Source organism: Salvia hispanica, chromosome 4, assembly GCF_029641045.1.
Source record: "Salvia hispanica isolate PSC_SH4W2 chromosome 4, Shi_PSC_v1, whole genome shotgun sequence".
NCBI classification, from domain to species: Eukaryota; Viridiplantae; Streptophyta; class Magnoliopsida; order Lamiales; family Lamiaceae; genus Salvia; species Salvia hispanica.
In genome coordinates this window covers 34,365,915-34,390,468 of record NC_142695.1, presented here as the reverse complement: position 1 = coordinate 34,390,468, position 24,554 = coordinate 34,365,915, and the positions used below count along the sequence as shown (strand labels likewise).

Below are 24,554 nucleotides of genomic sequence, written 5' to 3'. Positions count from 1 at the left end.
GAAATTAATATGCGTCTAATGTAAGACTAATATAATTTTCGTTTATTAATTTGAAAACAATCAATCAAAATGACTAGAAAATTTCAACAAAAATACTCCTATACAAAATTTTTAGTCGACTTCATAATATTCAATCACAAGCAATTATAACAACCGAACGAAGGCTAAATAGAATAGCTCTTATTTTTCCATCACGATTAATATTGTTTTTCTGTACTTCTTCAATTCAGCTTAATATTATATTAAATAACAAAAATTAATAGTTTCAATCAATATTTATAGTGTCCATGAATTAATAGTTTTAATTAAAAAAAATTATTGATATTTAAAAATTGAAATTTAAAATATAATTTTGTAAAATTAAATATAATATTGAAATAAAGAAACAAAGTGAAGGATGACAAAAGGGATGAAGAATGATAATTTTGAAATAATATCAGATTTAGTACATAACTAAAATAATATCAGATTTAAAATGTTAAAAGTGTAAAAAGACCAAATTGCCCAAACCCCTCAAAATCCCTCAAAAGGGCATTTTCGTCTCAAAATACCGTTTTTGATATTAACCTTTAGTCCAGGGACTACTGGTGATATTTTTAAAGTCCAGGGACCATTTTCGAGATAAACCCATAGTCCAGGGACCATTTTTGAAGTTCACACTAAATTTAAATTGTAGAAACCCTTTTTTTCACTTTCTACAATATTATTCCAAATCAATGAACTTTTACTTATGGTAGGGGATTAGTGGGAAAAGAATTCAGATCTCTAAATTTTGCTATTCATCATTTTTTACTAAAAATGTTAACACAGCAATTATAAAACAATTTCCCAAAATTAAACGACGTGTATTTTACAGGACTTAGATTTTTAGGTATATTTTGAAGTGGATGTAAAATAATGGGAATAAATTAGAATGGATATGGTGTTTATTGTTTATACTGGATTAAGTCACCCTTTTCTTTTCTTTTTAATGAATTAGGCAAAATTAATTACCTTGATTGTCAAACCTGGCACTTATTTCCCGTGACAAAATCAAGTTATTAATTAAATTTGGTTCGAATATACTCCCTCTGTTCCATAGTAATGGAGGTGAAACTTTTCGGCACGGAGATTAAGAAAAATTGTGTTAGGTGAGTTAAATAAAGAGAGAATAAAGTGAAAAATGAAAAAGGTAAAGTGATAAAGAGAGAAAAAAGTAAGAGAGAGTAAAGTAGGTGTAGACAAATGTGTTACTATGGAATGTATCAAAATGACAAAAATGACTCTATTACTATGAAACGAAACGGAGGGAATATTTATCATGGTCGTATGATATTTAAATTTGATAAAAACAATGCTGGTATCAAATAAAAACTTGAGATTGTACCATACAATGAAAACAATGTGAAAAAAAAGAAGTGATTAAAGTTGGGTGCTAACAATTAGTTTAACTAACCTAGTAACATCGCAGTCATGTATTGAAAATGTGATTGCAATTGTCGTTGTTAAGCTTGTTGTTTTGCTAGGTGTTCATCATCATGCCACTATAATATAATATGAAAAATTATTTATGTGGTGTAGTATTTTTTAAATGTACGTCGCCTTTTGGTTTGTTTTATTTTTAATTTTATCTTTGTCGAAAAATAGGGAACTTAATATAATGGAAAGGGACCACGACAGATGGCTTCATATCACGGTCTAGGCATTATATTAAATTGAAATATCTACTTAACTTAGAGAATCCAAAACCTGATAATATGATGCATTGATTAGTCACAGCCACATATACTTAACTTTTGTAGTATATGATGTATCTCAATCAGGATGCATGTTTCAGGTTATATACATTGCATTCCCATTCTCCTAGGCAAGCGTAAATCTCTAGTATATATGGAGTATGTATTTTATCACATTATACATATATAATATAGTTTGAAATTTTTATACGTACAAATACAATTTAATTAGATCGTGTGGTCACCAAATATACATCGTGGACATGCAAAATATATTCGAAGATTTAAAGGTCAAATTAAATTCCACAAACATCTCTTAGGTTGAGTTTTATTTCATAAGAATGAACAAAAAATCCGAAAATGGGAAATTAAATCAAGCTAACCAAAAACATTGAATTCGGTTGGTTTCAGATTCAGTATTTTCAAAACCAAATAAATTCGAAATTCGAATGATATATATAGATATAAATCATACTCCTACTATAGTATTATTTTTAGTTATTTGACCCTAATCAGGCATTCAATCTTAATCGTATCACAATTAAAATAAATAAGAGAAAAGTCATAAATACTTAAATAGTAGTAGTAATAAATAAATAGATAAATTATTTCTAGTTTGTTGTAATTTCATTCCATGTATAGACTAAACAACTAAACATATTATAATATTGGTTTAAAATTAAATATAAGGTCAACCCAAACGGCCTCCAATTAATCAAATGTAGGAGCATGTCGTATCATACGAACTGTAAATTAATTAGTTGGGTTTTACGTGTTGATATTATTTGTTTTGGGCACAGTCCTCGCGATTTTACTCTTGAGATACTTTTTAAAAGACCTTATATTAATAAAATAAGGGTAGTGACTAATCCATATATATGTTCACTCTCTGATGTGGGATATGATTTACTCATTCTGTGTACTGACTTTTAGTTACATATATTATTTATATGTTTGTGGAAATAAAAGCAATATTCTTGATCTAAATTAAATTTTGTATAGAGGTAGTCGTAGAGCTTGGGATTCAAAATTTGGAGAAAACCCTCTATTTAGAACACGCACTAAAAAAAGATAATTGATGAATTTATAGCAAAATCTGAACCTTAATATGTTTAGAAAACGAGGTACCCTCTATTATCATTTCATTTATTTTCCTCAATTAACTTGCTTGGTGGTGGAAGCATACGAACGGAAAGACGTTAGTATGGCTAGTCAGGTTATTCTAGAAAAAATTGACATAAAATTTATTTAAAATAATTAATATTCCAATATTAATTGGAATAATTTTGTTAAACAGCAAAGATCAATATTTATAAGTTATGACTAATCTTATGATATTATATCCCAAAGCTATGTTTTGGGTTAAACATATTAAATTGAACAACAATCAATATAAGAGCTTATAAGTTGTGAAAGTATGTATATAATTAAGCTATATAAGTTAAAACTTTAAGTGTATGTATTAAAAATATAAAATACAATAAAGTCATTTTTGTAAAATAATTGTTGGTTATAAAATTAGAAAAAATAATTTGCAGTTGTGGAACTTTGAATAATAAATTGGTGCATTACAACTCATTTTTTTGAGCTGCAGTCTGCAAAAATTTTGGACTTAATTTTTGTAAGTTATAAGTGTATTCATATTATAATACTATCTATATAAGAAAATAATTTGAAAGCGTGAATGAAGCACATAGCATGAGGTGTGAGTGCATAACAGAAAACATGGTTTTTTTAGATAAGATTGGGAAGAGAGTTAAAGTGCAGTGTGGTTGTGTGAGAAACGACATGATGCTAACTTTGCGGCGCAAACCGTTTTCACAAATGAAATGGCAGTTGATGGTTTTACTCTTGTCATATTTAAATGCCAGCAACTCTTCAAATCAAGGTGGGGCATGTTACATATTGATTGATTCAAGGGTCTTAGATATAAAAAGATTGATTGATTCAAGGGTCTTAGATATAAAAAGATAGGGATATTGACCCTTAATATCATAGAATTCTTGTGATATTTTACTGGTGGAAATAATAAATTTGGAAATAAAGTTTATGATATTATTTGTTAATTTTAAAATTTATGAAAAAAACCCAATTTTTAGATAGTTCCATGATATTACGTGCGAATATCCCAAAAAGGTATTGGTAAAATCTAGTTTTATCGAGTTCATTAGAATAATTAAAAGGTACTACTCCATAAAAATATTAATTGAACATCTCCACCATAGTATGGATCCATTCAATGAATAAAAATTCGGATGAATTTTATTTTTTCCCTAATTTTTTTAACTAAAATATGAACTTTTGATTTATTGGGTTTTTTATGTAAAAGAAATTAGGGGATAGCTCGAAAGCGATGTACTACTATTTAATCTAAACTTAGATAATACACGACTATACTTACAATAGATTTAAAAGAAATTAAAGTTAGTTAATTCTAGTACTTAGAATTTTGAAATCAAAATATAGGTTTTTTGGATAAGAAGGGAGACTAATAGCCACATCATTATTATAGGACATGTTTTTGTATCTATCTCCATTGTCGTATTTGATATGATTATCACTAGGGTGTCGAAACGGGTAGCGGGTATTGGGTACCCGCACACCCGACTCGATACTCGTCGGGTATCGGGTACCCGCTACCCGACGAAAACGGGTAACGGGTCGGGATCGAGTAATCATATTTTTGGTTTTGCGGGTATCGGGTATACCCGATACTCGCTCGGGATACCCGATAATCCCGAAAAATACCCGATTTTAGTTTAGCATTTTGTAATTTTTAATTTTAATATAAGATTTAAATGATCTAGTGACTCAAATTTCAGCATAATTTTTTTTAATCTTTTTTCTCTATTAAGAGTAATTAAAGTGTAGTACATATATACATACAGTAGCATATGTAGTACATTAATAATATACACTAGCGTATGCCTACTCACATATGTACTCCCTCCGTCCCGGCTAAGATGACACATTGCTTAGGGCACAGGATTTTAGGAGTTATTGGTTAAAGTGTTTAATTGGAGAGAGAGAATGTGGGTGTAGGTATTAAAGTAGAGCGATGAAGATAGATGAATATTTTAATAGGAGTGAGAAAAAGTGGTTGAGTGTATTAATTGGAGAGAGAAGGTTACCAAAAAAGGAAATGTGTCATCTTAGTTGGGACAAACTAAAAAGGAAAACGTGTCATCTTAAGCGGGACGGAGGGAGTATTATACTATACAGTAGCACACGCCACACGTATTAAATTGTGGATGTCTGTATCTAATGATTTATGGAATTCTATGTTTTTTAATGCAACAAAATACCAACATTATGTTTGATGTCTATCAATAAATTGAGGATAATGCAAATAATAATAACAAATAATAATAAAAAATAAAATAAAAAGGTCGTGTCGGGTCGGGTACCCGCAGTGTCGGGTGCGGGATACCCGACTCGGGTATCGGGTAATACCCGACACAGTGCGGGGCGGGTATCAGGACAACAATTTCGGCCAAAATCGGGTGCAGGTACCCTACTCGTCGGGTGCGGGTACCCGTTTCGACACCCCTAATTATCACATAGTCGTTAGACTGCATAAATAGTTTGCTGCGAGTGAAAATGAGTAATCTGCCTGCTATAATGAATGTGTTTTTATGACTTTTGGCTTTCTATTTTAAAATCATTAACTCGTCAACTTACATGTAAAACTTTTTTTAAATCTTGCCTACAAATAAATTGTAGTTTTAAGTTTTCATTACACACTGATATTTTTTATCAATAAAAGTAACTCAATCTATGGAACCAAATCTCAAGTTGAAGAAAGATAAAAGGAAAGGCATTGAAGGATGCTAAGAAGTTTCGACAACTTGTTGGGAGTTTAATTTAGTTGAATATCACAAAGTTAAAATTTTCATACTCAGTTGGATTTGTTGCTCAATTTATGCAAAACCCAAGGATTCATCATTTAAATGTTGCAAGGGTCTTTATTAATGTGAAAGGAACTTTAAGTCATAGGCTCTTGTACAAGAGTGGTATTGACTTCTTGTTGAGTGAGTTTTGTAGATGCCAATTGGAATGGAGACTCTAATGATTATCAGTTAACTTCGGGATACTGTAACCATGAATATCATGTGTAGATCAAGTGTGACAATGAAAGTGCAATAAAGCTTGCTTCAAATCCACTTTTTTTCATGCTCGAACGAAAGTATATTGAGATCTGACATCACTTAATCCGTGAGAAAAATCTGAATCAATAGATCAAGCAATAGGGAGTTTGCACCGACGATGAAGTGGTTGATATTCTCACAAAGGCCTTGGCAAAGTCTAAGTTTGAGTTTTTTTTTCTGTGAGAGCATTCCCAACAGTTTCCCTAAAACCTCCCTTATTTCTCCCTAACTCCTGCCACATCAGCGCCACATCAGCACCATAATTTATCCCCATTTTTTAGCCAACTTTTAGCCAACTGCTCCAATGGTTTCTCCCTTATTTCTCCCTAACTCAACATTTCATTTTTACATCATCACTAATTTAATTGTTTTATTTTTGTATATAATAAAGCTAGCTAATTTAATTTATAAGACAAAACAAATAATAGTAATAAAGTTCGTTGTATTAAACACGGGTAAACATTACAACGACGAAAATTAATAAAAAAAATAGTACAGGAATGGAAAAAAAAATTCAAAGTAAAAAAAGGGATGAGGATGGGAAGAGAATGAAGAGAAGGTGTATTTATAGGGGGGAAATTAAAAAAAAAAAACAAAAAATATATTTATCGCCGAATTATCGCCCACAGTGGTCGACGATAATTCGGCGATAATCCGGCAATTTTTCGCCGGTTGGCGATAAAACGGGAGGAAAAATCGCCGAATTATCGCCGACCTCTCCCATTGGTCGGCGATAACTCGGCGATAGACGGTGAAAAAACGCCGACTTTTAGCCGGCACCATTGGGAGTGCTCTGATGCCTTAGTTGTTTTCAATCATAAGTTTGGACTAAAATGGAATGTCAAGATTAGTGCTCAACTTTAGGAACCACTAACACATCTTATGTTAGTGGCTGATTTACTTTGTTTCTTGTTATCATTTTGTTCTAAATTGTAGAAATCACTCATTGTGCAGAGTGGCTTAGTGATTGATTTAATTACAGTTGTCCGTTTTATATTAGTGGCAGACATATGAAGAGTGTTGGAGGGTTATATTTAGGAATTTGTTGAACAGTTTTGTCAGTTGTAGAGTACTTCCAAAGACATACCTTATCACACCTTTAGGGCTCGTTTGATTTCATTCATAGGTTATAGTGAGATAGTTATTCGAATATAGTAGTTTCGGGCTTCCGGTAAGATAACATCAAGATATAATTTTTATAATGCTGTTTGGTTAATTTAGATAAGTTCACAAATTTGTTTATAGTTAAGATGAGAAATTACAGAAATATCCTTACAGAAAAAAAACTAATGTAAATATTACCATAAATATTTTTGGATTATTAACTAAATCAGTAGTTAATTTGTTGATTATTTAAGAATATAGTAGTCTTAATTTTATCAAGTTTAAGCATATTTATCATTGATTAAAGAAAACTTATGTTAATAATCAAACGGTCCATATTTGATGTGAAAATCAATGAAATTGTGAAGATGAAATAACCATAAGACAAAATCATTGAATCCATAATTTTTGAGAAAAAAGGAACTGATTGCGAACTACAAACCCAACACCACAAGTTTTGAGCAAGAACAATTAATTTTATTATGAGGAATAAAAACAATTAAAAAGCAACAAAACCCAACACCAAAATTTGAAGAATTCAACACAAACTAATGACGAACTGCATTGAAGAACATAAATTTTTTTCAGACTAGATACATAACACATCAAAATTTATAAAATAAAGTAACACAATTTTTTTTTTACAGAAAATATCTGGATTAAAGACATGCAAATCAAAATAAAATATTAAAAAGAAAGAGACTCAGATCTTGTTTAGCTACCATCATCGCCTCAAACATTATCCAATCGAAATCTCTGGAAAATCATTCCAATCCAAGAACAATCTTACAAAGAAAAGAATTTTGAAAAAAAAATGGCTCAGACTTTATAGGAGATGAGAGCCGAGAGGATAGATGAAGTAGAGAGAAAGAGAGAAGTAGAGAGAGAGAGAGGGATAATAATGGGAGAGAGAAATTTTAACTAAAGTCTGAGCCATTTTTTTTTCAAAATTCTTGTCTTTGTAAGATTGTTCTTGGATTGGAATGATTTTCCAGAGATTTCGATTGGATAATGTTTGAGGCGATGATGGTAGCTAAACAAGATCTGAGTCTCTTTCTTTTCAATATTTTATTTTGATTTGCATGTCTTAATTCCAGATATTTTATGTAAAAAAAAATTGTGTTACTTTATTTTATAAATTTTGATGTGTTATGTATCTAGTCTGCAAAAAATTTATGTTCTTCAATGCAGTTCGTCATTAGTTTGTGTTGAATTCTTAAAATTTTGGTGTTGGGTTTTGTTGCTTTTTAATTGTTTTTATTCCTCATAATAAAATTAATTGTTCTTGCTCAAAACTTGTGGTGTTGGGTTTGTAGTTCGCAATCTGTTCCTTTTTTCTCAAAAATTATGGATTCAATGATTTTGTCATATGGTTATTTCATCTTCACAATTTCATTGATTTTCACATCAAATATGGACCGTTTGATTATTAACATAAGTTTTCTTTAATCAATGATAAATATGCTTAAACTTGATAAAATTAAGACTACTATATTCTTAAATAATCAACAAATTAACTACTGATTTAGTTAATAATCCAAAAATATTTATGGTAATATTTACATTAGTTTTTTTTCCGTAAGGATATTTCTGTAATTTCTCATCTTAACTATAAACAAATTTGTGAACTTATCTAAATTAACCAAACAACATTATAAAAATTATATCTTGACGTTATCTTACCGGAAGCCCGAAACTACTATATTCGAATAACTATCTCACTATAACCTATGAATGAAACCAAACGAGCCCTAAACAGTGGAAATCTCGCGGTTCGAGACGGGCCACAGATTAATAACACGGGCTGCACTTTAGGATATTTTGCAAACCAAACACTTGAAATACACTGTTCCGGTGACATTACTTTTCTCTAACTGGAGATAACCAATTAACCAAACACGTCCTTTAGGTGATTTGAGTTGGATCTGCTGTGAAAAATCTATTCTAGATGATTGATTGATTTACATCTTCACATGTACAAAAAGATAGTATGCTCGAAAAAACATAAACATGATGAATACATGCATATAGTCATGTTAAAATGCATACTAATACCAATTCTACATTAATAGATCTTAAAATGAGTGGATGAGATTAAAACTTTCAATAAAATAGTAGATAAAATATCAACAAAAGGGTAAAATAGTCAATTTGTTATTACATTATAAACTTTACGTTTTTTTTATATCAACACAGTGTATTAAAAATATCAACACAATGGACATGGAAATCTCAACACAAGTGCCAGAAAATGTCAACACAGTTTTATTGATATTGTACATGCATTATATTGAAATTGTTTGATGCATTTATTGATATATAAAATCTGTTTATCAACATATACGAAAATTGAAATAAAGTATAAAATTTCATCATTCGATTATCGTCGGAACATATGCAATTGAGATCTCTTTGAATCCTTATGAAATTACCTTTAATTTGATAGGAGTATATTTTTTACGCAAAAATAATTTAAATTGAGAGAGTTACGTAAATTTAAAATTTTAAGATGATTTTGAGGAGAGAGAAAGTGATTAATTTTAACTACCATATACAAGAATCGACATTAATACCCTTTAAGTTTATTTATTAATTTTTTAATATAAATTATAATCCACGTGACATTATTTCAACCATTAGATCTTATAATCTAATGGCTAAGATTTGGTCTTAATTTGAACATGATAATTAGTTAGCAATTGATCACCACCCATGTATATAATATATAGAATTATGCAATTACACATATAACTACATAATAAATCAATTAATCCAATAACACATGGCGTAAAATCCAGGAACTGAATTCAATCACTACTTTAATTATGTCGTTTGAACCTGATTATGCGCTTATTACTTCTCTGTCTTCTGGGTTTGTTCCCTTTTATATAAAGTTGTTTATTGGGCCAGATTAGGAATATATGAATGATTAGATTTGGGCCACAGTTTAACTTACTAATTAAATTAATTCCTAATTTAATATAAGTCCAAACTTAAATATTATTATTATTATCCACTAAAAATATACTAATACCGATTGTCAGTCCAACCAAAAGTTATAAATATTCAAGTCAGCTATCTGACTTATATTAATTAACTTCAACTTTAATAATTTTGAAAATTTTTAAATTGAGAAATAAAAATGTATTAAAAGTGGTCGAAAACTTCAATTTTATATGCACTAGTTAAACTTACGACGCGTTGCGCGAACGACGATCTTTAAAAACAATAGTTGTTATCTACTTAGAATATTTCAATAATGAATTATAAATCACTTTACTAATAGATTTCATAATACAAAGTTAAGATTTTCTATTAAGGTACAATAAATTAAAATTACAATGAATGTAAATACTTTGTCATAAAGTTGAAACACTATATCTTCTCTAAAAAATTTACGACATCAAAGAAAAGACACTCTTGAAGAAAAATAAAACACAATATTCATTTTATTAGCCAAAGGCCTATATCCCAATTTTAAAAAGTACTATGTGAAAGAGAAAAAACTCTTTTCCATCATTCAAAAGCTCTGTTAGAAACAGAAGCCCTCTCTCTAGAATAACCGACGCCGATTCACCTTGCCGTCTCAACCGGTCGTCGACGTCTTTTTGAAGTATCTCTCTCCACTTCTCTTCTTTTCAGAAGGCAACTGTGTGGATGATACTCTTTTGAATGATGCCAAATAATTCCCTATGTGAACAAACTACCTGTAAAATTTGTACAATTAGATTGTTAGTATACGATATAATATCATCTTATGGCGATATTAAATTTTTTGGAATCGGAATGTTTGGGGTGATTAAAGTATGAGATGAACGTGGGAGCAAGATAGTGGTTTAGTGGTGAAAAACAGTTTTGCTTATATTTTTTAGTTTCATTCTACGTTAAACTAGTACCACGCCTGTGCTATGCACAGAAGCATAATAAATTTGAAACAAATCACATAATATAATGTGTAAACATTAAATCATGGAGTAGGAAGATAAAAATCATCACAATAAAGCATTAAACACAATGAATAATTACTCATCATTTTTAAAACTTCTTTATACACTACATTAACTTTAAAATTAAAATCAATCTCACCATTATAAACTAAACCTCCAATTCTTCACAATTCGTCACTCTTTAATAGAATTCGTAGGTAAAATAACTCGTTTGTCATCTTTAAAGCCGCCAGACCTCACCTAAAACTATATTATAAGGAATAAAATCAATTTGCAATGGATTTAAAGAGATAGAGAGAGAGTGCCGCGTGTTACTTTCAAAATTACCATGATCATCATATGGTACATAAAGACCAGCACAACTCGTTGAAGGACCTTCGCGACTGCACTCATTCGAATGAGCAGAATATTGAGTTTGTATCATCTCATCTACTATATCTAAGTCAGGAATTTCAGTTCCAATTGAGACGTCTGCTTCATTTTCATTGTTTCCCTGAGAAACCTCCTCACATGCTACATTATTATCTAAACAAAACAGCATTGTTCAATTGCACATTCAAACATTTCAACACATCACACAATTCTCAGCAAAGCAATCTCAGAAACAAAACAAAGAAATTGCAATATACCTGCACCATCATCTGATCGTTCCTCCACCGATGCTCCAGCCATTTCCAGATCTCCATTTGCCTCCACAGAAGGCAGCGTGCCAGTGGAAACGTCGCCCCAAAATGAGTCTTTCGTATGAAACACAAGAGAGTTTTCATCTTCTTCCATTTCCATGACCTCAAGCATCGTGTATGTAGACATATTAAAACCTCCCACTCACTCCACTTAATTACACATGAGTTAGTAAAACCTCCCACTCACTCCACTTAATCCCACATTTAATAGCCTTTAAATATATATATATATATATATATATATATATATAGGGGTGCATTATAATGATAACCCCAATTTGTGTGATAACCCTATAACTAAATCTCCACCACACATTTTTAAAATGTGTGGTCTAGATTTAATCTAACAAAACTATCATTTTATCAAATAAAACTATCATTTTCGGATATATTAAGGGCAAAATTGTCATTTCGTTCTAAAATTTGGTGGGAAAGAAGGAAACTTGACAAAAACGCTCCATTCAATTTCTCTCATGCTCAAAACCCTGCATTCAATTTCTCTCACAATCAAACCCTCTGAATCGCGTTTCAAAGCATTTGAATCGAAGGAAAAATCATCCGATTCTGGAATATGTCGAAGGAAAACGCTCAAGCATCATCGAAGAAAGGTTGGATGAAGTTTATTACTTATTTCACTTTTGATTTTGCTCGATTTATCATTTTGCTGGAGATTTTCTCGATTTTTTTTAGATTCTGTAGTTTTTAGTGTAGATATTTCTTATATTTATACAATATCGTTCATGCATGACAATATTGAGAACAATCTATATATTTAGATTTACATTTTGCTGTGTATGCTGCTGGTGTGTGTTTTTCTGTGTTTGTGTGTGTGTTTTGCTTTGTTTATGTGTGTTTTGTTGTGTGTGTGTTGCTATGTGTTTGGATGATCTGTTTAAATGTAGAAATTGTGTTTTTGCTTGATAAAATGATAGTTTCTGAAAATGATAAAATGATACTTTGTGAATAGTGTTTTGTTCTACTTAAGTGACAAGTTATGCCCTCTCTGCTTTTTTGAACTCATTGAAATTTAGAAAATGATAGTTTAAGAAGATAAAATGATAATTGCCCTTGATAAAATGATAGTTTCAGATTATAAAATGATGGTTTTGCATTATAAAATGATAGTTTCATGGGATAAAATGATAGTTTACATTATAAAATGATAGTTTCATGGGATAAAATGATACTTTATGTTTGTTTGTGTGTGTGTCTTGATGCTACTGCTGCTGTGTTTTTGTATGTGTGTTTGTGTTGCTATGTGTTTGGTTAATCTGTTTAAATGTAGAAATTGTGCCTTTGCTTGATAAAATGATACTTTGGGTGCATAAAATGATAGTTTCTGAAAATGATAAAATGATACTTTGTGAATAGTGTTTTGTTATACTTGACAAGTTATGCCCTCTCTGCTTTTTTGAACTCATTGAAATTTAGAAAATGATAGTTTCAGAAGATAAAATGATAATTGCCCTTGATAAAATGATAGTTTCAGATTATAAAATGATGGTTTTACATTATAAAATGATAGTTTCATGGGATAAAATGATAGTTTACATTATAAAATGATAGTTTCATGGGATAAAATGATACTTTATGTTTGTTTGTGTGTGTGTCCTGATGCTACTGCTGCTGTGTTTATTTGTGTTGTTGTGTGTGTCTCTGTGTTTTTGTATGTGTGTTTGTGTTGCTATGTGTTTGGTTAATCTGTTTAAATGTAGAAATTGTGCCTTTGCTTGATAAAATGATACTTTGGGTGCATAAAATGATAGTTTCTGAAAATGATAAAATGATACTTTGTGAATAGTGTTTTGTTCTACTTAAGTGACAAGTTATGCCCTCTCTGCTTTTTTGAACTCATTGAAATTTAGAAAATGATAGTTTCAGAAGATAAAATGATAATTGCCCTTGATAAAATGATAGTTTCAGATTATAAAATGATGGTTTTACATTATAAAATGATAGTTTCATGGGATAAAATGATAGTTTACATTATAAAATGATAGTTTCATGGGATAAAATGATACTTTATGTTTGTTTGTGTGTGTGTCCTGATGCTACTGCTGCTGTGTTTATTTGTGTTGTTGTGTGTGTCTCTGTGTTTTTGTATGTGTGTTTGTGTTGCTATATGTTTGGTTAATCTGTTTAAATGTAGAAATTGTGCCTTTGCTTGATAAAATGATACTTTGGGTGCATAAAATGATAGTTTCTGAAAATGATAAAATAATACTTTGTGAATAGTGTTTTGTTATACTTAAGTGACAAGTTATGCCCTCTCTGCTTTTTTGAACTCATTGAAATTTAGAAAATGATAGTTTCAGAAGATAAAATGATAATTGCCCTTGATAAAATGATAGTTTCAGATTATAAAATGATGGTTTTACATTATAAAATGATAGTTTCATGGGATAAAATGATAGTTTACATTATAAAATGATAGTTTCATGGGATAAAATGATACTTTATGTTTGTTTGTGTGTGTGTCCTGATGCTACTGCTGCTGTGTTTATTTGTGTTGTTGTGTGTGTCTCTGTGTTTTTGTATGTGTGTTTGTGTTGCTATATGTTTGGTTAATATGTTTAAATGTAGAAATTGTGCCTTTGCTTGATAAAATGATACTTTGGGTGCATAAAATGATAGTTTCTGAAAATGATAAAATGATACTTTGTGAATAGTGTTTTGTTATACTTAAGTGACAATATTTATTAGTTAAAATGCATTGAATATAATTCAGTATGGAACATAATATAATTTTTAATCAACCTCATGTATGTTTTGTGTTATTTGAATAGAGAAATTTCTTCTGAACTTATCTTGGAAATGGAGTCAATCCATCAATGGGAAGAACTGTCAAACTGTCAAAAAACAGATACATGAATATGCCATGGCAGAACGATACAAATAAAGTTGACTGTGGAATTTATGTGATGCGCCATTTGGAGACTTACATGGGTGGTCCTGTTCGTAACTGGAATTCAGGTTTAACGAAGAAGGGAACAGAGTCTTTCATAAAACTCCGTGCCAGATATACTGAAGCATTGCTTATTGGAGATACTAACAAGAAGGCTTTTGAGACACATACAATGATAAAGAAGAAGTTTGAGAATGACAGCAAAAAAGGATAAATTGATGTTGTAAAGATGATCAGAGAATTTAAACCCCTTGTATACTAACTTATATGACTTGATAATAGCGTTTTGTAATAGTGGTTTCGAATATAATCACCCAAAATTATCATTTTATCTGCTGCAAGTATGATTTTGTCATTTTATCAGTCAGAAGTATCATTTTATCATTTTATCTGCTCCAAGTATCATTTTTTCAGGTTAAAGTATCATTTTATCAGTTTATAAACAAAAGAATGATGTTATAAGCCAAAATGTCATTTTATAAGCCCAAAGTATCATTTTATCTACTGCAAGTATCATTTTGTCATTTTATCAGTCAGAAGTATCATTTTATCATTTTATAAGCCCAAAGTATCATTTTATTAAACAAAAATGTCATTTTATCAGAAGTATCATTTTATCAGTCAGAAGTATCATTTTATCATTTTATCTGCTGAAAGTATCATTTTATCAACTGCGAGTATCATTTTATAATTTTATAAGTCAGAAGTATCATTTTATCAGCTTATATATCATTTTGTCGGATTAAAATATCATTTTATCCGTTGAGAGTATCATTTTATCAGCTTATATGTCATTTTTTCCAGCTTATACATCATTTTATAAGGTTATTGTCATTTTATTTGCTGCGAGTATCATTTTTTCAGGTTAAAGTATCATTTTATCAGTTTATAAACAAAAGAATGATGTTATCAGCCAAAATGTCATTTTATACACCAAAAATACCTAAACTATATCAAATGGCTTCAATCTGTCTTCTCATTGACTCTACCACAATTTCTTGAATCATGACGACCCATCTCATGACATTTACCAAAATTTTTTGACGGCAATTGAACAAGTAATCAATGAAAATAATGAATTATGCAAGAAATATGGAAACAAAATCTGAAGACTATGGAAAATGAATCAAATCGGAAGAAAATCTGGAGCCTATGGAAACAAAATAAGCGAGAAATATGGAAACAAAATCTGGAGCATATGGAAACAAAATCGTAGAGAAGAGGAGAGAATCGAAAATCGCTGAGAAGAAACCGATGAGAAGAGCGTGAAATCTGGAGTGAATCTGGAGCGAAATTCAAAAATTAAATGAGCGAAATGACATATTTACCCTCTGCGCCTTTTTTTATTAAGTAAATCTAAGTTTGAATCTCAACCACAAGATTATAAAATATGTGTGGTCCAGATTTGGTTATAGAGTTATCATGTGATTTGAGGGTTATGATATGATCACATCTCTATATATATATAGGTTATATATACATATATATATATATTTAATTTAATATAATTTTTTAAATTAAATGGCAATCTTGTGAATTTTTCCAAAACTCCACTTTTATATATTGTATAGATATACATAAAATATTTTTAACTGTCCATTAATTTTATTTGATAGAAACCTCCCAAAATTATAGGGAACAAAATAAATTTGTTAAATTCTATCCCTACAATTATGTAATTCAAATTTGTGATTACAACACCGGGAATGTCTACGTAGATGATAAAATCTACATTGAGTAACAAACAAAATACTAATGAAAGGGAGAAAACATAATGCACCATTAAAACAGAACTCTATCCGTGAATCGTATGATTACTTTTATTTGGAATAGATTATAATAATTAATTAAATTTAAAATCATATTCATGGATTAATTATAGGGAAATAAAATAAATTAGTTAAATTGTATCCCTATAATTATGGAATTCAAATTTGTGTTAAATTATGATTATTTAAAAATAATTATATGCAATTACGATTCTTTTAGAATGATTACAATTGAATTATAAATTATTTACCTAAATAACCCCAAAATTCCTCTTATTTCTCTAAATACGCCCAAAACTCTCCTTTTATATATTGTATAGGGAAAAAAATAAATTTATTTATAAAAATCATCAATAAAAGAAATAAAAACTCAAAAAAATGTGATTATATTTTGTTAAAAACATAATGGTTGGACACTATAGTATTTTTGCTTCTAAACTACCCCTTGCTCGTTGTACACAGCCACCGGTTGCCGCCGTAGTGATCGTCGTCTCTGCGTAATCGCCGCCGTCTGAATCTGGTTTGCGCTTCGACCATCGTCAATAGCCACCGGCCGCCGCCGCCGTCGCTATTGAAGGTTAATTTGCTTCCATCTTCCCCACTTCCTAAAGCCCTAAATGTGAGCCTTAATTAACTTTCATCTTCAAAGCACTACCGAACTTCACAAATATGCAGCTTGTGATTGATTTTCATATGATTTATTTATTTTTTTAAATTTGCTAGAAGCTTCATTGTTGCTCCTTCATTGAATTTCAGATAACAGAGCGAAGATGACTCCTGTCTCATCCAAGCTCTACGCAGGTCCTCTTTTCTTCTATCTGTGTATCAGGAAATCATTCGCATTGTTTATGAAGTATGTATGCATTCAGTTTTCATGTTCTTATCTGACCTTATTGTGATAAGCAATTTGGATTTTGCAGATGATGTGAGTCTGTTAATGGTACTAATTGACACGAACCCATTCTTTTGGAACTCGGCTCAATCCACGCTTCCCTTCTCCAAGTTCTTGACTCATGTAATTTCCTTTACTGAGTGTAGTTTCATTAGTTCATGAAAACAAAATCATGGTTTGTGCTTTTATTTTCGAATTTGAATGGAGTTTTCTTTGCAGCTTTTAATAATTCTACTACCTCCGTCTATAAAAAATTAGACCAAGTTGTGAATGACACGAGTTTTAATGATCAATTGGTAAAGTAAGAGAGAGGGAAGGAAAAAGTTGTGGAAGTAGTGGTAGTGGATTGTGGGGTCCACATTTAGAATGATGTGTAGGCCCTAGGGTTATTATTCGTTAAAAACTTTCCAAATTTAGAATTGGTCTAATTTTGGTGGACGGCCCGAAATGGTAAAATTAGTCTATTTTTTTGTGGACGGAGGTAGTTTTTTTTTTTTTTATTTAGTGTAGCTTCTTCACTTCTAGTTCTATGAAAAATTCATAGTTTAGTGCTGTGTTTCAATAGGTGAAGCAGGTAATGGGATATTTTTCTATGCAGGTACTTGCATTTTTGAATTCTATACTTCTGCTGAATCAGATGAATCAAGTGGTTGTCATTGCAGCTGGTTATAATTCTTGTGGTTACATATTTGATTCATCAGACCCACAGAACCAAAATAAACGGGCAGAGGATTTACTGCATAAATTGGAGGAATTTGTGGACAATGATCAGGAACTATGTCGTGAAGAGACTGTGGATGGCCCAGGGTTCTCACTTCTATCTGGTTCCCTCTCAATGGCGCTTTGCTGTATCCTATTCTTCCTTTTCATTGGTTTGAGATGCATGGATATTCAGCTCATTTTTGCTAATGTTCTCTTGTAGTGGTTGTCTATTTTAATATTGTATTATTTGATTCCCATGACCTTGAGACCAAATAGATATTCAGAGGGTCTTCCGAACAGTGCCACTTCATCCTCAGCCACGGGTAAGTGTATGGTGGAGTAGCTACTGAAGACATTGTATTCTTGATTGGGAATAATAGAATAATAAAAAATTGATGAAGTTATAAGACTTTAGCTTTTATTTCGCTCTGCGGTGAATTTTTCTTATTGGAAACAAAAAAATACTCCCTCCGCCCCATTAAATATGTAACATTTGGTTTTCAGTACGGAATTTTATGAAGTGTTATTTTGTGAGTTATTGAAGAAAGAGAAAGAGGGAGGAAAAAGCAGAGATGATGTTATTTCTATTTTAGGAAACGTTTCATTTTTAATGGGACAACCGAAAAAGGATAACGTTTCATTTTCAATGGGACAGAGGGAGTACTAAAAATCAAGATTAGCCGTTCAAACTGTAGTTGGACTAGATATAAGGTGAGCTGAGAATCTTGACAGCAAAGTCACATTTCACCCTGTCGTAACTTCTCCCTGTCCAATGCCTCACATCCCTTATCCTTCCTCAGTTTGACCAGTCGCTGAATGCCTTGTAAATGCATCATCATTAGTTCTTTGAATGATTTATGTTTGCACTAGTCCTTTTTTCTGAACTGAGATCTTGTATTCATTTCCTAGTTTCGTCAAATCTTACGTAATTTCTAAAGTCTAAGTAAATCTACTATTGCAGATATTATGCTTACATGGATCTCCAGATGGACCTGGACAGTATGTACTTATTTTTTTCTTAATGAATCTAAAAAGAGTACTTTTGCCTTTGTTAGTACCTGTGCTGACTCTTTGTTCTCTGCAGATATGTAGCCATCATGAATTCAATTTTCTCTGCTCAGCGATCAATGGTACGTTTTCTATTCTCAGTTTTCATTTAATAAATGCATTCTTAATTTAATCAACATGTGATTAAGTTAATAAAGAAAATTTCTTTTGCTTGCTATATGAAGAGCAAGAGAAGCAAATTGTATTTGGACCTTACTGTGGATCATGTGAATCCATCTGTCTCTATGGTTATTGTATTGCTTGGTGATAAAAATCAAGGCCAACTACAGGTTGCCTACGTCAATATCTTATGTTTTTTTTAACAGAAAAACCTACCGCCAGTACTTTTCATATTCTTGGCCATAAGGAACTATCTTACATCATTAGCGTTGAGCATAACTTTGAATTTGATGTAGAAGCTTCATCAGTCCCCTGAAATATGGATGCTATTGATACCTAAATTATGGTAGTGTAGAAATTCTGTACAATATGGTATTCTTTTAAGTAATAAGTAATGTACTTGCACGATGGCAGTACGTTTACCTAAGAATTTAAAGAAGCACAAAAGTGGGGTCTTTCTCATGCTCTTTTGCCTAAACCTTGGATGGGGTTTCCTAACAGAAGTACTCATCGATGCTGAGTGAAAAAACTGTACAAGCCTATTACCTTAGGTACATGTATAGACAAAAGGAAACCAGCCTAATTAAGGAAAGTGATCAGATGTACAAATATCAAGTATCATAAGCTATCCATCATTCCTTTATTAATCTCTGTACGTTGGCCTGATTTTCATCACCCAACAATGCAATAACCAAAAATATCTTTTAGATCATTGGCCAATTTTCTCTACATCGATCCTCTTTCAGGTTCCTATTGATTCATGTGTGCTGGGAGCTCAACACTCTGCTTTCCTGCAGCAGGTAGTGTATCAATTTGATGATATCAATTTATTTGTTAATTTATGCATTTATAAAATGATAATGCTGAGCTTCTCTTTGGCATTTTGGTTAATAACATGCATAATTTTCGACAGGCTTCTTATATAACTGGTGGTGTATATCTGAAGCCGCAGATATTCGATGGCCTATTTCAGTATCTTTCGGTAATTGCATATAATTCTCTAGCTTGGATTTTTTTTAGTTGCCTAGAGTAAGAAAAATCTAACTCAGACTGCAATGTTTATGTTAACCAATTTGTTGATTGTAAGATCTGTGGAATTCAAAGAATAGATTTGCAGGCTCCAGATGTTTTTCTACCATATTCTTAAACTAACCAAAAAAGAGACTTTTGTCACATGCAGACTGTGTTTGCTACTGATTTGCATTCTCGTTGCTTTTTACAACTTCCTAAGCCTGCTGGAGTAGACTTTCGTGCATCGTAAGTTACTTTATGTCTTGTACATATAATTTGCATCTTTCATAGTCTATTTTTCTTAAATTCCATCTCAAGGGATGTTAGTTAAAACCCACTCCTCGTATTACTTTTTGGTCCATATGCCATATGCAAATTTATATTTTGGTTTTCCTTAATAGACTAGAATCTTCGGTCCTTGTACCTCTTGCATCCATGTTGCTCATTAGATTAATTTCTGAATTTGGCCGTTCGTTTACTGCAAGACACTATTACTCATGCAGAGCTGAACCTTTTCTCAACCAGAGATATGATCTAATTATCCTATCAATGTGCAGGTGTTTCTGCCACAAAAACACAATTGATATGGGCTACATTTGTTCGGTATGTTTATCTATATTCTGCAAGCATCAGAAGAAATGTTCGACCTGTGGGTGAGTTGCAGCTTTCTCATTTATATAAACCTTTTACAATTCTATTGTCTATTTGTAAAAGCTACTATTTCCTTCAATGGCATTACTATCACTTCGTACGCGTGTGTGCTAATTCATAGAACCATCTGTCTAGTTCGATGAACAATCGAAAGGGCTATATTTTAGCCATGTTTGCTCTCAGTTTATACGCTGTAACTCAATAGATATCTGATCTGCCTAATGCCCTAATACAAGAGGGGGAGATCTATGGCTGTATGATGTGTCTTAATCTGATTCTCGTTGATGATGCAGATCTGTGTTTGGTCAGGCCCAAACACAGAACTCCTCGACAACACCGGACAGGAAGATGAAGACACCGGTTGACGGTTAGGTTCTCAGCTGCTTTGCGACTCAGTTTCCATTGAGTTGTTTGCCTTGATGTTTTTTGATGGTTAATATTGGTTATTGTTTTCATAATCTACTGTAGCCTTTGTTTAATTTTTCTAATTTCTCAATAGATTCCCCCTACCCCCTTAGTACTAGGTAGCTATGCCCCCACTGCACATTTAAAAAAGCGAAGTCATTGATGAATGATGATTACTTGGACGTTTCACATTTTTTCAAGCTCAGTCAGAAAGTAATATTAACTCTGTGCACAAAAATTTACCAATTTTATCATCTTTCACAATCCACCAAAATTAAATAAATTCTAAATATTTTAAATAAATGCTAACCCTGTACGACATTCTAAATGTGGACATCACAATTTACTAACATTGCTTTCACCATCTTTTCCCTTTTTCTCTCTTACTTTATTAATTGTGTATTAAAATTCGTGTTATTTATAATTTTGTCTATTTTTGTGGACGGAATTAGTACTTTTTACGTTATACTAGCAGTGTTGTATCTTGTCTTCAGTTATTGAAAATTTGATATCAAGCATATCACTAGGTCTTTGCCAAACAATCTGAAAAAATAACCTTACAAAATAAATTTACTCTATTTGTCCGTTATTAGGAGTTTTATTTCTTTTTAGCACAGATTTTAAGAAAGATTAAGAAAATAGGTTGAAAAAAGTTATTAGGATGAGTCCTACTACGCGAGTGGAATGTGAAGTCTATTATCATTTATACTCAAAATAAGTTGGGACTTATATCCGCGGACGAACCGAAATGGAAAAAATGAGACTTCTAAACGTGGACGAGGGAGTGAAATATAGTGCACGTGAGTCCCATTTCTTTTCGGCACGAATTTTAAGAAATGTTAAGAAAAGTGAGTAGAAAAAGTTACTGGGATATGAGTTCCACTTATGTATAGTTTTAAATGAAATATGAGTGAAATGGGATAATGAAATGTGTGGTCTTTTATCATTTATAAGTAAAATGAAATGGTGCTCCTATTTGCACATAGATTAAAATTGAAAAATATGACTCCTGTTCGGAGGGAGTAAAATACAGTTACCGTAGGAAACAAGTATTTAGTTTTCATAAGTGAGCTTAAAATCGGTGGTCATGATGGTGTAGAATGTAGATGAGTCTGTCTACTACCAGCAAACTCAAGATTACTTGAAAATCTTTATTTATTTGAAATTTAAAGTACTACTTATTTGAAATTTAAATAACGTGAAAGATGCAAGTGAAGATCCTAAGTATAGAATTTATATACTCAAATCAGCATTCTTTTTGCATAAATGTCAAAGTCATTATCAAGAAGCATAATCACGATGCTCACTGACTACACTGGCATAATTTCACCAGCCAAAACCTTTACTACTTTTTATTTTTCCCCTCATAATATCACTGCTACTTCTCACATTAAGGAATCAATAGAATGTTTACAAGTCATCATCAGATGTCTATGTATACAGATATGAAAACTGAAAGACAACAGGTAATCAGCCAAACGCTTACAAGAGGATTTAAGAATCCAATAATACAAATATGAATGATGCTTTAAATCTGCATCACTATACATTATTTTCATAAGGTTTGTTACATTGATTTTGGGAATGTCGACAAGTAAAGGAAAGAGCTTGAATTCTGAGAAGATACATACAATGTGCACACACTTACAGTTCTACAAGTATTTTTCTATGCAAGTTGTCAGCGTCGATTCTGGAACAGCACCGATGACTGCTTCTTTCTTCTCCCCGTTCTTGAAGATTATGACAGTGGGAATACTCCGGATCCCATACTGTGTTGCAATGCTTGAGCAATCATCGGTGTTGACCTTGAAGCATTTGAGCTTCCCAGCATAGTCCTTGGCCAGTTTGTCGATGACAGGGTGGATCATTCGGCATGGCCCACACCATGGTGCCCAGAACTCAACAAGAACCGGCAAATCCGATTCGATCACATTAGATTGCCAGTCCGGATCAGTAACAGCAGCCACTGCAGTTGCTAAGAAACTAATGATAAGCCATTTCATAAGGTCGAATTGTACAACAACATGATTCTTTTTTTGATAAATTCCTATTCCTATTCCTATCCACGACGTGCAATGAATAATCTAACAAATGTTCACACTTGAATGAGCGATACAAACAATACTTGAGTGGTAAGAAGTTAAAGGGGGCAAGTGCATAACAACTTCATCTTCGTCACTAGGATATCTCCAATCCTACCTCTTTCAATTGGATATAAATCAAAGTTATCCTAAATTGCAGAAATTATGAACAGCCTTATAATATCCCCAGCTTTTAAATGTATGCTTGTAAACAATATATTAGCCTGCATATTTTTATATATCTATGTGAATCTTCAATAGTAAACGGTCCCTAGAGATCCACCTAATGTACTCGCATTCTGCTAATTTTGCATTCTTCGAGTATAATCAATTCTATTAACCATGAGAGAAAGGAAAATTGAGCTCAGATTCTGGAATTAATACATCGAAACACTAAATTAAGCACGGGGAATTGAAACCTAAGTGTTTGCAGTTTTACAAGATACTAATTCAATTAAAAATAACGTTGATTCCCTCTATCAATTGCATAAAATCAACAAAACAGACCTCCAACAGCTGCTGTGTCTTGCGCCTCGCATACGATTCTAGTGCGAGGTGGAGCAAATTTGTGATTGGTCCTCAGATTTGCGGAGGAGCGAGTTGGGAGCATCTTGAGACCCCTCAGCTGGGGAAATCGGACGGAGGCGGAGGGGAGGGCGGAGGCGCGTGGTACGATTAGGGTTTCTAGAACTCCGGCCATGGCGAATACTCAGAATCACACAGAATGTGTGTTGCGCGAGGGCTGTGTTTGAGGTAGATAAGTGGAGGAGAGAGAAACTATGATATTTTGATTTCCAATGAATGGATGAGGAATACTTGCACTTCAAAATTATCGCTCTTATTTGTATAATGCCTTATTATTATTATTATTATGAAAATGAAAATGGGGTCTGTTTTTGTTGTTGGGCTTTCATAAATTGGGTCTGTTTGGGAACTGGGCTTAGAGTTAATACAGTACTACTATACAAATCTCTTATCTAAATCTATGAAATAAAAACCTTCAAATGATTTCATTACAAATAGTAGTACTGCTTTATATTGTTCTCATATAAGCAAAACAATGAAATCAATAATGAAAAGTGAATGTCAGTTAAAATTAAGGTGAACTACGGAACGCATGATTATTGATTGATTACTACTACAATGTATAAAAACATGAGCAAAAGATGATCTAAAATACTGCTTATCCAAATTAGTTATAACTACTCTACCTTTGCCTCGCAGAATCCAAGTTTTAGCCCTCCAACTTCTACTTTCTATTAAACTCTATTACATTAAAGGGTTGATGGCCATATATTTTGAAGATAATATTAGAAAGGCCCAAAGTGGCCTAAACTTTAGGCCCAACCGCAACCTGGAAGCTGCATTGGCGGT

The 24,554-nt window shown here is 31.8% G+C and overlaps 2 protein-coding genes across 5 annotated transcripts; one reads left to right on the top strand and one right to left on the bottom strand.

The window, feature by feature from the left end:
• The first annotated feature begins 16,676 nt into the window (after positions 1-16,676).
• LOC125192435 (basal transcription factor complex subunit-like protein) lies at positions 16,677-21,290 on the top strand. Of its 3 annotated transcripts, none has more exons than XM_048090001.2 (12): positions 16,677-16,848; positions 17,028-17,072; positions 17,192-17,286; positions 17,762-18,011; positions 18,142-18,188; positions 18,827-18,864; positions 18,950-18,995; positions 19,779-19,832; positions 19,946-20,014; positions 20,213-20,289; positions 20,601-20,696; positions 20,988-21,290. In XM_048090001.2, exons 2-12 carry the CDS (start codon positions 17,042-17,044, stop codon positions 21,064-21,066), a joined length of 882 nt encoding a protein of 293 aa, XP_047945958.1. In that variant the 5' UTR covers positions 16,677-16,848; positions 17,028-17,041; the 3' UTR covers positions 21,067-21,290. The 3 variants fall into 3 exon arrangements, with proteins under 3 accessions (XP_047945958.1, XP_047945959.1, XP_047945963.1); XM_048090002.2 differs by having other exon boundaries at positions 16,677-16,890; XM_048090006.2 differs by lacking the exon at positions 16,677-16,848 and having other exon boundaries at positions 17,028-17,124.
• Positions 21,291-22,605: 1,315 nt separating this feature from the next.
• Positions 22,606-23,996, bottom strand: LOC125196951 (uncharacterized). Of its 2 annotated transcripts, none has more exons than XM_048095616.2 (2): positions 23,688-23,996; positions 22,606-23,074 (listed from the first exon to the last, which is right to left on the bottom strand). In XM_048095616.2, exons 1-2 carry the CDS (start codon positions 23,878-23,880, stop codon positions 22,752-22,754), a joined length of 516 nt encoding a protein of 171 aa, XP_047951573.1. In that variant the 5' UTR covers positions 23,881-23,996; the 3' UTR covers positions 22,606-22,751. The 2 variants fall into 2 exon arrangements, with proteins under 2 accessions (XP_047951573.1, XP_047951574.1); XM_048095617.2 differs by having other exon boundaries at positions 22,606-23,065; positions 23,688-23,990.
• Between the last annotated feature and the right edge of the window lie 558 nt (positions 23,997-24,554).